The sequence below is a fragment of the Eschrichtius robustus genome, chromosome 1 (assembly GCF_028021215.1).
Source record: "Eschrichtius robustus isolate mEscRob2 chromosome 1, mEscRob2.pri, whole genome shotgun sequence".
Taxonomy (NCBI): Eukaryota; Metazoa; Chordata; class Mammalia; order Artiodactyla; family Eschrichtiidae; genus Eschrichtius; species Eschrichtius robustus.
This window is the reverse complement of record NC_090824.1, coordinates 126,436,991-126,450,521: the sequence shown is the minus strand read 5'-3', so window position 1 is coordinate 126,450,521 and position 13,531 is coordinate 126,436,991. Positions and strand designations below refer to the sequence as shown.

The window sequence follows — 13,531 nt, the reverse complement described above, 5'->3', positions numbered from 1 at the left end:
GAGAATATAACTAGTTTACCAACTATGGCATGAGATTTATTAAATGTAATAAAATATGCTATCAATATATATTCGTAAATTTGGGCAGGTGGCTGATGAAGCTACTATGAATTATTAAAGAAAAGTCTATAGTGAGTATTTTGAAAAAATATATGTGTAGTGATTTTTTAAAAATGTATGTAGTGATTTAATATAATATAAATGTTAACAAGTAACAGTATTTAAGAACTTAGGCAAAATAATTTGTAATTACATATATTGATTGACTTGGAAATTAATATTTTGAGAGCTTATATAGAATTTACTTTCATGTATAGTTTAGTCTTCTCCTATGTGGGGCATTAGTTTTTAAAGTTAGGGCATTAGGCCAAAGTCATATATAATTAAAATATTCTTGGATGTTCCTTTGGAAATCACATATTAGAGACCAACATATGTCTTTTTAACATGTTAAGATTGATGCTTTTTTCCTCCATCATTGGAACATAAAGTTTTTCTGAAGTTAAGCACGAAATGAAATAGTTGGCTTGCGTATAAGGGCTATGTTATACAAATACTTAAACACAAGAAAACGGTAATACTAATAGTAAATTCTTCCAAAGCACATATAAAACTATCTGCCAGGCACTGTTTTAAGTGTTTTACATGTATATACTCATTAATCTTCCCCAAACCTATGAGACAGAAACTATTACTTTCACTACCATTTTACATATAAGAAAATTGAAGCACAGAAATTTTAAGTAGTTTGCCTAGGGCCATATAGCTGATGAGCGGCACACAACTAACTATTCTAGCCTGCTTGCTCATAGTCCTTATTATAGAGAGCTGCCTATGTAGTGAGAGATATGCAAGAACAGAGACTTAACTGAAAGAACAGGAGAGTTATCTCAAGTTTACCCTGGGGCATATTTTCATAAATGGAAAGACAAACATCATTTGTTCTGTACTATTTAAATTATTCCTTTTTTAAAAAAACTTAAATCATAGAGTAAGTTAAATACATGTGTCATATGATTTCACTGTAGTCAATATGCTTCTTGCGATTTTGTCCAAATTACCTAAATCATCTTTTCCCCATTGGGCAGACCTACTTTTCAGCCAAGCACCTTCTTATATTGTCACAATTCCTAACTAGATTTTGCTGAAATAAAAAAAAAACTTTTCTTTTTTTTTTTGTTTAGTAGGGACAACTATCTAACTGAACTAATATAGAAGACTGCATTTTTTTTGCCTGATGTGAATTGTACTGAGACATAGCATTGTGATTTATTCGCTGATCATTAACCGTCAAATGGAGCACAGTATAATTAAATTCAAATGTTTATTGAATGCCTATTATTTTTGATGACTCGAATAACCCTTTACCAAAGGGTGTGACCCAAAGATAGTTTCAAAGTGACAGCCAGATAGAATAGGACTATAATAATATGTCTGCTGAACATCTGTCAGTTGGTTTGATTAAAATAATAAAGCATTGGAAGATACTGATATTCTTAGAAACAACCTAAAAATAAATCCAGAAAATATAAACAAGTATGATATGAGCACAGATACCTTAACTGCTGAGAGCCAGGAGCAATATGGACATTTACAAATCTGGCTAATTGAAAAGAGTATTGGGATTCTTTCCTTCAGCCAAGAGAGAGTGAGAATAAGATTTTTTTTAATGGTTCCAGCTGATAAACTGTTAGTTCGCCAACAATATGATTCTCATATAGTTAAGATTATGTCTCTAATAAAGGAACTGCAGTGGATCCAGTTGAGATCCTGTAAAATCAGGAATTCAGATAGGGCCAGGGATAATGAATCTTACCATAGTTGGTTTCTCTGGTAGACTCACAGGATCATTTTTAAATGTGGAAGAGACTGTTTAAAGGTCATATGTCTCAGTATTTTCACTAAGGAAGCAGGCCCAGTAAAGCTAAGTGACTTGCCATGCTCCTACAATAGAACCGAGACTAGAACCCAAGTTTCCTATTTCTCAGTTCAGTGTTTTTCCCTTTCTCTACAGCCCTGCTTATTTTCATTTGTACTGAAAAAAATAATATACCTTTGTTTATCTTTCAAAGTGCCTCCAAATCAGTTGTGTTTTGTTCTTTTTTTTTTTTTTTTAATTGGCTGTGTTGGGTCTTTGTTGCTGCACGCGGGCTTTCTCTAGTTGCGGCAAGCGGGAGCTACTCTTCGTTGTGGTGCGTGGGCTCCTCATTGTGATGGCTTCCCTTGTTGCGGAGCATGGGCTCTAGGCATGCAGGCTTCAGTAGTTGTGGCATGTGGGCTCAGTAGTTGTGGCTCACGGGCTTAGTTGCTCCGCAGCATGTGGGATCTTCCCAGACCAGGGCTCGAACCCGTGTTCCCTGCACTGGCAGGCGGATCCTTAACCACTGCGCCACCAGGGAAGCCCTTGTGTTTTGTTCTTAAACACAGGCATAGAAACATAAAGTGTACATATGACTTGCTCAAGATCATATAGCTATTTAGAGGTAAATAAAGGACCAAAGCTAAAGCTTTCTGACTCCTAGCACTGTTCTCCTATTATACTGCCTTCTTTTCAGTAAAAGTATAGTCTTCATACAAGTTTATATAAATAAGGAAGGTAAAAATAATCCATTTCCTTTGCTTGAGGTTCCCTGAATAATCATTGTGTATTGTACATTTGTCATTAGATAATTTGAGGTTTTCTTCCTTTATAGGTAAGGCAAAATGTTAGAATATTTAAATTTTTTCTAAATAGGTGATTGGTTTTAGATGTAGGGTTTTATTGGGCATTTTTTCAAGTAAAATCAAATGAAGCTCTAATAATTCCTTTGGCATTTTTTCAGAGTTGCTTCAGATTGCTGGAATTAGTCCACATGGTAATGCTTTAGGAGCATCAATGCAGCAACAAGTAAACCAACAAATACCTCAGGAAAAACGAGGAGGTGAAGTATTGGATTCTTCCCATGATGACATAAAACTTGAAAAGAGTAATATTTTGCTGCTTGGACCAACTGGGTCAGGTAAATAACTTACTGAAAAATCACTACTCATTTAAAAAAAAAAAATAGAATATAAATGATTCTGTAACCTGTGTCTTATGACTGGGGGATTCTCACTCTTAAGAAGAAAATCTAAGGCCAATCTTATGGTAGTTATACAGGGCTTAGAACTGAATTTGAGGTGTTGGTATTGCCCTTTAGGCCAGTCCCTAATATCTTAACAGGAATAATGAAAATAGCATACCATTATATCTGAGTAATAGTAGAGAAAAGATGTAACACTAATTTTTCTTATTATACATTCTTCACATTTAATTTGTATTGCATTTTTGTAGAGAAATTGTATGACAACATATTTTTAGTAAAGTTTTAGTTACTGTTTCTATTTGTAGGTAAAACTCTTCTGGCACAAACCCTAGCTAAATGCCTTGATGTCCCTTTTGCTATCTGTGACTGTACGACTTTGACTCAGGCTGGATATGTAGGTGAAGATATTGAATCTGTGATTGCCAAATTGCTCCAAGATGCCAATTATAATGTAGAAAAAGCACAACAAGGTATGTTTCAGTGTAGTTTGTCCCCAGATATAGTCTGTTGGGGAAGCAGTCTAATAGCAAGAGAATATAATTTTTATTTTGAGTCAAGGAGTAAAATTCTATAATTATATAAAAGTAGCTATGTTAAACATTTTCTAGCATACTAAGGGCCACAAAGTTTGCTTTGCCTTAATGTTATAATATGGCTACTAGGGTGAAAACAGGCTAAATTACTATTCCATTAGATCTTTAATACTATCATTGTTTTTCCTGTTCTGACTTTCCTCTAGACTCGTAATGCTGGGGTGGGGTAAGGGAGGGGATAAGGACAAGTGCAGGAGAGTGCAAGATGTATACAGAAACAAATTAGGCTATTGACTTAGGAGATGTCATAGATGCTGCATTTCTCTTTTCTCTATCTATCATCTGTCCTTGTTTACATGAAGAGCTTGACAGCTTCCTGTCCAAATTCCTTTAAGACAAGAATATAGATGGGAAAAAAATAAGCTAAAATTTTGCTAATACCAGCCCTGTATCCACCTTCTGCCTTCACACTATACCTCTATCTCAGCTTCTTAGAATAAAGAACCTGAAAACATTAGTGGGGTAGATAACTATTGTCATAGAGAATTGGTTATCATACCCAAGTGATATTCTATAGAATAAATTATAAAACGTTTGCACAAAATGATGAGTGGGAAAGCTAGCAGTGTATTTTTATAGTATTAAGCCATTGTATATGTTAAGTGTTAAAGATTAAATAACCTTGCTCTCTAGCTACCTAGTTGTTTAAAGCTGAGTTATCTTGTGTATATCTTTTTCATATTATAAATAGAATCCTCCTTAAATTATAGGAATTGTCTTTCTGGATGAAGTAGATAAGATTGGCAGTGTGCCAGGCATTCATCAGTTACGGGATGTAGGTGGAGAAGGCGTTCAGCAAGTAAGCAGTTGAATATTTTGTTCAAGCCCACTAAAAGGAAGGGAATACATCAACCTCCCAAATATTGTACGTTTGGTTTCACATTCAATTAGATTCTGTTTTGTTTATTTCTCCTACTCCAAACTCCACATACCATTTAGTTCAGGTCCTAAGAGAAAGCTGTTGGCGATTTTAAATACCAAATTACCTTTGTTAGGAAATTAAAAATATTTTAAAGAAATAAATGAAATTTAATTTTTGTTGGTTTTATTACACAAAGGCCCAGTTAAACATTTCTAGAGGACTCTTGAAGAAAGTTCTGGTTCTAACTAGACATAAATGAACTATGTACATGTATCTTATTCTTTTCACTTAATTAGAAGATAAAATAGAGTTTTATGCCTTATAGAGTCATACTTAAAGTCATAATGATCTATTGGGCAACTTGACCTTTTACTGGTAACTAATTATGACATAAACTACAGGGTAAGGAAAATTGCTTTTGTTTTTTTGACCAAGACATAGACAGGTACAGTCACACTTATAAAATGTGCTGGATGATGTTTTTTATAAAGGAATCTCAAAATATAGGTATTCTCAAAGTTTAACACTAGGAGTAGAATAGAATTTTAATTTGCATGAAAGACAAATCTTCAAATATTTTCAAATTTTGAATGTTCCCACCATGGTTGGATAACATCTTAGAGAGCCATAATTCTATCTTTATGTCAGAACTATGTCTTTACCATCAAAAACAACCTCTTGGGTTGACTGTTTCCTGAATGCATCAGGAGTCCTATAACTACTCCAAATAAATTTATGAATAATTAATGTGATAGTATATTAGATTTTCATGTTAGTTATAGAAATGTGGGAGTTTTCTTCAGTTATGATCATTGACCATAACCACATATTATTTTCCCCATTGAATCCCATTACCTAAAGTATAATAAATAATACGCTTATATGATGATGCCATAAATCATTTATTCTTTATTTAGGGCTTATTAAAACTACTAGAAGGCACAATAGTCAATGTTCCAGAAAAGAATTCTCGTAAGCTACGTGGAGAAACGGTACAAGTTGATACAACAAACATCCTGTTTGTTGCATCTGGTGCTTTCAATGGTTTGGACAGAATCATCAGCAGGAGAAAAAATGAAAAGGTAAGTTTTTCTGAGTGATTACTAGGAGAGAGAGCACATTTGAAGTTAGAGGATGGACCCTCAGTTTCTAATCTCATATCTGCCACCTGCCAGTTGTGGATTTTTATGAGTTAGGTTTTCTTAGAGTATACCAGAAATATATGCCTAGTTATTTTTAAAATTTCAGAGTAGTAGTTTGGAAGATTTCTAAATATCATCTATATATGGGCATTTTTAAAGTATAACTTGATGATTTCAGTTTTATATTTCATCTAAGGAGATTTTTATTATTTGAGGTAGCTGCTGTATCAATAAAAATTCTACTCATTTCTCTTGCCCAATTCACTGGAGCCCAATAAAGAGCTTGTCTCCGTTGCTCCTGCCCATAGCGTCTACATAGATCACTGCTGACATTCACAAATGGAGGAAAGCAGTTTGGAGGTTGGAGGAAGGGTTGTGAGCCCACCTAGTTTTATAGATGTTTCTTAAACATTCTTATAAGCCTTGATTTTAACTGGAACTTACTTTTTCATATCCTCAAAGTTCATGCCCAGTACCTATTTATTGATTGATTATGATAAAATGTAATGTCGGCGTAGTGGCAAGAAGCCCGAAAACATGCCTGTTTTCCATGCTTTTGTGTTTTACATAATAGCCACAAATGATACCTTTTATATAATATATTCTACGTAAATGAATATATCATAGATCACCTCTTCGCTATATTGTTTGCTTTAAGTCTCCTTGGCCTTGCATGTTTAGTAGTTTACTTTAGTTTTTAGTTTAGTAGTAGTAGCTACTAATGCAGTAGTTTAGTAGTAGTAAAAAAAAATAATAGGGCTTCCCTGGTGGTGCAGTGGTTGAGAATCTGCCTGCTAATGCAGGGGGCACGGGTTCGAGCCCTGGTCTGGGAGGATCCCACATGCCGCGGAGCAGCTGGGCCCGTGAGCCACAACTACTGAGCCTTGCGCGACTGGAGCCTGTGCTCCGCAACAAAAGAGGCGGCGATAGTGAGAGGCCCGCGCACCACAATGAAGAGTGGCCCCCGCTTGCCACAGCTAGAGAAGGCCCTCGCACAGAAACGAAGACCCAACACAGCCATAAATAAATAAATAAAAATTAAAAAAAAAAAATAATAATAATAAAATAACGCTGCTAATAAATGGTTGCCTGTGTTAATTCCTTTGCATAGCCTAGGTGAGAAACCTCTTGTACAGATACTGAGCCAGGTAGTGTTGTTATTCCTCAATAAGGTTAGATTTTTATTTTTCATATTAGTTAATTTATGTTTTTCTTGCTTTTGAAATTCTGTATAAATTAGCCTAACAAATTAGAAAGAAGAAATTATTTGTGTGTGCGCCCACATGCACACACATGCATGTGTTTGAGAGAGACAGATGGGGGAGGGTGGGGAAGAGAGAGAGAGAACTTTATATTCAAAATTCTGTAACCAAAGGCAAGGACCATGTTCTTATATTTATTTATAATTCATACTTCCAAAAAGAATTTGAAGCTAGAAACATTTAGAAAAGAACAATTAAAAGTATTGTTAGTAAAGAGATCAGAAACATACAAAAGGAAGGTTTAGGTCATTTCAGCTTAGTGGAAATTAAGTCACTCTGTTTAGCTTTGAACTTCTTAATGAAAAGTAGGGGGAAATCGTGAGCTAGTTTTTATTGCCTGAAAGAGGAAGGGTATGATGTCTTCATGAGAGACAAAGATTTAAAAAAGAGTTTTTCACTTAGATTTTTTTTTTTTAATTTATTTTGGCTGTGCCGGGTCTTAGTTGCAGCATGCAGGATCTTCGTTGTGGCATGTTTAGTTGCGGCATGCAGGATCTTTAGTTGCAGCATGCGAACTCTTAGTTGTGGCATGCATGTGGGATCTAGTTCCCTGACCAGGGATTGAACCCGGGCCCGCTCCATTGGGAGCGTGGAGTCTTACCCACTGGACCACCAGGGAAGCCCCTGTCACATAGATTTTTAGGAAAAGAAGACAGACATAAGAGAGTCTGCAACAGTGATTTTATAGAGGATTAAACACATCCATTTGGCTACTGTTTTTATCAAACCTCATTGAAAGCCAGGAGTACAATATAAATAATATACCTCTACCTCTACCTCTTTCCTAACCATATGAAACTGCTTGCAGTCTTAAGTTTTATTCCTATTGCCTTTGCTCATGTCCTCCCCACCTCAGTCCAGTTGGCAAATATGTGTTCTTTTTTTTTTTTAACACAATAAACATTTATTTCTTGCTCAAACAAATCCAGAAGTGTATTGGGTGATAATATGTGTTCATTCTTTATGACTCAGTCTGTTAAATGATTAGGCAATTCCTCTGTGAAGACTTTCTTGGTCACCTCCTACCCTCTGTCCCCAGTATTTCCTCTTTTCTTTCTTTCCACTGCTGTAGTTTCCTGTACAGTTGTCCTTCATTGCACCTATGATGCTTTAATATCTTCATGTGTTCTCACTGTAAATAAGTCCCTTTAGGTTAGGATAAGGGCTGTCTTCAGGTTTGTATCCTCAGTGTTTTATAATAATGCTTAATGCTTAATAAATGTGTATCCATATATATAATAAATATGTGTATATATATTTATTACTATATATGCCTATATTGTATATATAATAAATGCTTAATATATGTTTAAATTATTGAATGAAAGGTATTTTGCTTTCTGATAACACTAACTGTCCACATACACAGCTTAGAGTATCAGGAATGGATTTTTAACTTAGGTGTTTTCTCATATATCATGTACTTCTCTTGTTCTTTTGACAAAAGTTGTATGACATATCAAAATTAAACTTCGGACAGTTGCCTGGAGTATAGTTCTTTTATATTGACTAAAGCAAGATCCATACACCTTAGATACCCAACTTTTTGCAGCAAAGTTACCATTTTTGTTTGATGTCCTTACATGTTCTTTATAAAATCGAAATTATTCTAACTCATAGGATGTTCTAACTCATAGGATATTCTAACTCATAGTATGCAACCCCAAATCACGATTTTAATAGAATGCTTAGCAATGACTTAAGACACTTGTGGATAATTTCGTTTTAAGTCTGCTTGTTCCATAGGCACTACTCCTGTTTACAGTATTACAAACCTGACTTTGGTTACAGAATAATTGCTATCTCTGTTTCCACAGTTCTTGCACATTTTGGAAGCCACACTAGTCTAGAGGTCTCAGAAAAATCCTGCAACATCATTATATGAGTTCTAAGGGACTTCCCTTCACAGTTCTTACTTACCTACTTTTACTAGAATTCATTTTTTGAGAGTTGGTTAGGTTCTCAATTCTGAAGGCAGATAGACCTGAGTTTGGATCCTGGCTTTTACCACTAGCAGCAGTGAGAGCTTTGGTCAAGGTACTTAACCTCTCTAAGCCTTTTTTCTTCATTGTAAAATATAAATGATAATACTTTCTTCTGTTGTGAAGATGGCATGAGATATGCATGTAAAATGCTGAGCACGATGCAGCTTCATTCTGTTATTTATAATACCTGTCTTTTCTTTGGCAGTATCTTGGATTTGGAACACCATCTAATCTGGGAAAAGGCAGAAGGGCTGCAGCTGCTGCAGACCTTGCCAATCGAAGTGGAGAATCAAATACTCACCAAGACATTGAAGAAAAAGATCGTTTATTACGTCACGTGGAAGCCAGAGATCTCATTGAATTTGGCATGATTCCCGAGTTTGTGGGACGGTTGCCTGTGGTAGTTCCTTTGCATAGCCTAGATGAGAAAACACTTGTACAAATACTAACTGAGCCACGTAATGCTGTTATTCCTCAGTACCAGGCCTTATTCAGCATGGATAAGGTTAGATTTTTATTTTTTATACTTACTTAATTTATGGGGGTTTTTTTGCTGTTGAAACTCTACATATGTTAGCCTAACAAATTAAAAAGCAATACTTATCTGGAATACCAGCCTATTCCTCACTAAATATGGATCTAGGAATCAGGGAAGGCACGTTGTGTCATATTAGACACTTAGGAGTTGGCTTTATTTTTTTCTTAATTAAAATCGACATTGTAGCTTAAAGCCCAAGGATATATAGAGAGAGAAATTGTTCTAGCAGCCACCCCTAACCCCTCAAGCCAGGCACACAGTATTGTCTTTTCAGCCTTGATACTCTAAATGCTTTCATTGTGACATACTAGGTATACTTTTTTCTAAAGTTAACTCTCACATCTACTTCTCTGCAGCCAGACACCTGGAGCCATATATCTAATCAGACAGCAAATGTTTGGGTTTTCTGAACCTAGTGTCTCAAAATATCAGTCTCCTTCTCTCCATTGCCACTGTCCCTACCTCAAGTCAGTCTCCTTTATCATTCTTCACCTTGACCCATGCATTTACTTCCTAATTGGTCTCCCTATCTAAAGTCTGTCTCTGACCACCACCACCAAAATATTATCATCTCCCACTCTACTTCCAGGATGGATCTTTTTAAAATTATTGAACACAGTGTCCAACAAATAGATATTAAGTTCTTAATAAATACTTACTGAATGAATAAACACAAAGCTAATTATTTCACTTCCCTCCTTAAAAATCCTTCAGTGGTCCTCTAGCCTTATTTAGATGCCCCCACTTTGGTGCTCTCTTAGCACCATGTGCAAACACTATGCTGTAAATGCTCTTTTGCTAATTTGTCACCACCCAATACACTTAAGTTTCTTGAGGGCAAAGGTGGTATCTGATTCATCACTCAGTTTCTAATATATAAACACAGGGGTTCAATAAATGTTGAATAAAGTCCTAGAAAATCCACGTTAATGTAGAAAACCTCTTCAAGGACTAAGGACAAACTTGTGATTCATACTGATACCTTCCTGTAGGTTAATTCATAGAAACAAGTGCTTTTTGAAAGCAAGGTTCTGAAGCACCATGAGAGATAATTACCTCACTTAAATTTTACATTTTCTGGATGTAGAAATTAATAAACAAAAGTTGTTTAATACCAAGATTTTATAAAATCTGATGTTCCAAAGTATTTTGATTTTGGGAGGGTATATTAACTTCTCAATAAGTTTTGGAATTTGTGGTAATTTAGAGAGACTTGTCTAAAGTTTTACCTTTGTTCTATAGGATGAGAGGGTTAGTAACACTCTTTAAAATGAATATTTTCCAGAAACTAAGTTACAGTCTAAAAATGCTTTAGTCTGAAAGGGGATAGGGTCAGTCAAGACACAAAGATTCTGACCCTGTGTTTCTGAGTATTAGTGAATCAGTGTACTTAACTTTCTGGAACTTATTTCTTTACCTGTAAAGTCAGGGTGTTAGTCTCTTTTTGTTCTAAAAAGACCAGTAATGGTGGTAGGTAGTAATAGTTAGTAGATCAAATACTGCATGGTTATATTAGGAAAATATCATCAAGTATTATCTGAGTTATTTCTTTTGAATATATTTGTAGTGTGAACTGAATGTTACTGAAGATGCTTTGAAAGCTATAGCCAGATTGGCACTAGAACGAAAAACAGGTGCACGAGGCCTCCGGTCCATAATGGTAAGTTGGCATAAATTTACAGAAACTAGATTATTTCTTGGTCTGAATTTTGAGAATATTAAACCTCGATGTTATCCTCTGGAAATACATCCAGAAAATTGGTCTAATATTTTTTGTGATTTTTTTTTTTTTTTTGGTCACAGTATATTATATTTTTCTTTTTTCTAAAAAGGAACTTCAAGGTGTTTGCAACAAAGGACATACAGTTAATATGATTAATGAAATAGAGGAAATCAGGATCATGGGAAGGAGAATTTCAGAAAACTCTACATAGGCCTTTTGACTTAAGCTCCAGAGTGCCTTCTCAGAACCGTTGAAATCCTCATTGTTGTTTTTTGTTTGAAATTAAGTTGTAGATACTGTGGCATTTTACCCCTAAATTCTTCAGTATGTTATGAACTCACCATTTTTATTTTGTTACAAATCCTAGAGACCCAGCCTACTTTGAGTCACCACCCACCCTCTTCCTTAGAGTTCTCTCCCCTAGTCCCCCAGGTCTGGCTGTACAGTGGGTTACTGTTTCCCTGCATGCTCCCAAAGCAAGCACATATTCTGTTCTCTGAGGATTTCACTGCTAAATATTAACTTCTCTCATCTCAGTAGGACTTTTTGATTAGAACTACACATCCATCACAATTTGAGATTTTACTCTTTAATGAAGGCCTGGACTTCAGGTGTTGTGACAGAATTATAAGCATGTAAACTAGAAGAACAGGTGATATAGTTGACATTTTTAGAAAATTTGATGTACTCAACCAGTATTTTCCTTAAGATGGAATATAATCCAGCCCCTACTCATAGGCAAAACTAGTTTTCTTTAGTAAATAACTTTAGATCTACTGCAGCACTTGAGACAAATGCCTGTTTGAAGTCATAGCTTGGTAGAGATGATTTAGGATTAAATTGTTTTCAAATTAAGGATTACTAGTTGACCTCCTTTGGTCATAGAGTATGTCAGGAATGCTTCTGAGTAACGTCTGACTCACATACAAAATGAAGGTACAGTCTTTTTGTATGTGCATGGTGACCTAAGTAGGCAGAACTACAGACAAAAAGCCTTCCCTTATAGAATGACTTCTCTCTGAATTTAGTTAGAAGCTGTTTTAACATGAAGAATATGAAAGCTTTTACATTGACTTTTCAACATTCAGTTACTGGTGCATAACAGGGACTCCATAATATTTGTTGAGTTGATGAATTCGATTGATAACCTATAGAATACAAGCATTTTATATGTAACCTCAGTTTTCCATGTAATTCATTACTTTTTTCTCTTTAGGAAAAGCTGTTACTAGAACCAATGTTTGAAGTCCCTAATTCTGATATTGTATGTGTGGAGGTTGACAAAGAAGTAGTAGAAGGAAAGAAGGAACCAGGATACATCCGGTAAAGTGTATTGTCAAACTAAAACAGATCTAAAGCTTAAGATAGGCTCTTTATTGCTAGGGTTTATTGGTCTGTCATAAAATTTGTATAAAAATCCTTATAAATCAAAAAGGAATCAGTTATCTCAAGTTTTCTGTAAAAAAATTTTCTAATTTTGGTTTATAAAATGGTATTTTGAGTCTTGAAAATTGATCTTCAAAATTAGTCTCCACTTGGGACTTCCCTGGTGGCGCAGTGGATGACTCCACGCTCCCAGTGCAGGGGGCCCGGGTTAGATCCCTGGTCAGGGAACTAGATCCCACATGCATGCTGCAACTAAGAGTTCGCATGCCACAACCAAGGAGCCCACCTACCTACCGCAACTAAGACCTGGTGCAACCAAGTAAATAAATAAATATTTTAAAAAAATTAGTCTCCACTTTTTTCTCCTAAGGGAAGAAGTATCAAAAAAGATATACAAGTAATCCAAATGAAAAGACTTAAATGAACTTTGCTGTTAATTCTGTAATTTATGAATTACTTGTTTCATGTCTTTCATAAGACCAAAACTTTTAAAAAATATTTATTTATTTATTTGGCTGCGTCGGGTCTTAGTTGTGGCATGAGGGATCTTTGTTGCGGCATGTGGGATCTTTCATTGTGGTGCAAGGGCTCTTCATTGTAGCGCACAGGCCTCTCTCTAGTTGTGGTCCCGTGGGCTCTGGCTCTCTGGTTGTGGCACGCAGGCTCAGTAGTTGCAGTGTGTGGGCTCTCTAGTTGTGGCGTGTGGGCTCAGTAGTTGCGGAGCATGGGTTTAGTTGCCCCGCGGCATGTGGAATCTTAGTTCCCAGACCAGGGATTGAACCCGTGTCCCTGCATTGGAAAGTGGATTCTTAAGCACTGGACCACCAGGGAAGACCCACATAAGACCAAAACTTTGACGACATAATTTTTCTCTTAGTTGTATCTTATCAGTTGACAAATTTGACATATCTTTCACTGCTTTATTTAACTATTCTAGGGGTCAGTAAACTGTCTTGTACAGGGCTGGATTAATAC

At 35.7% G+C, this 13,531-nt stretch overlaps 1 protein-coding gene across 2 annotated transcripts in view; it reads left to right on the top strand.

Annotated features, from left to right (window-relative positions):
- Window positions 1-13,531, top strand: part of CLPX (caseinolytic mitochondrial matrix peptidase chaperone subunit X) — a 36,517-nt gene that overhangs the window by 20,518 nt on the left and 2,468 nt on the right. For both annotated transcript variants that reach the window (XM_068553651.1, XM_068553642.1), the window contains 7 exons: window positions 2,823-2,999; window positions 3,371-3,535; window positions 4,369-4,457; window positions 5,438-5,602; window positions 9,115-9,414; window positions 11,015-11,107; window positions 12,387-12,493. In XM_068553651.1, coding sequence (XP_068409752.1) covers window positions 2,823-2,999; window positions 3,371-3,535; window positions 4,369-4,457; window positions 5,438-5,602; window positions 9,115-9,414; window positions 11,015-11,107; window positions 12,387-12,493 — 1,096 coding nt within the window. The remainder of the gene's footprint in view (window positions 1-2,822; window positions 3,000-3,370; window positions 3,536-4,368; window positions 4,458-5,437; window positions 5,603-9,114; window positions 9,415-11,014; window positions 11,108-12,386; window positions 12,494-13,531) is intronic.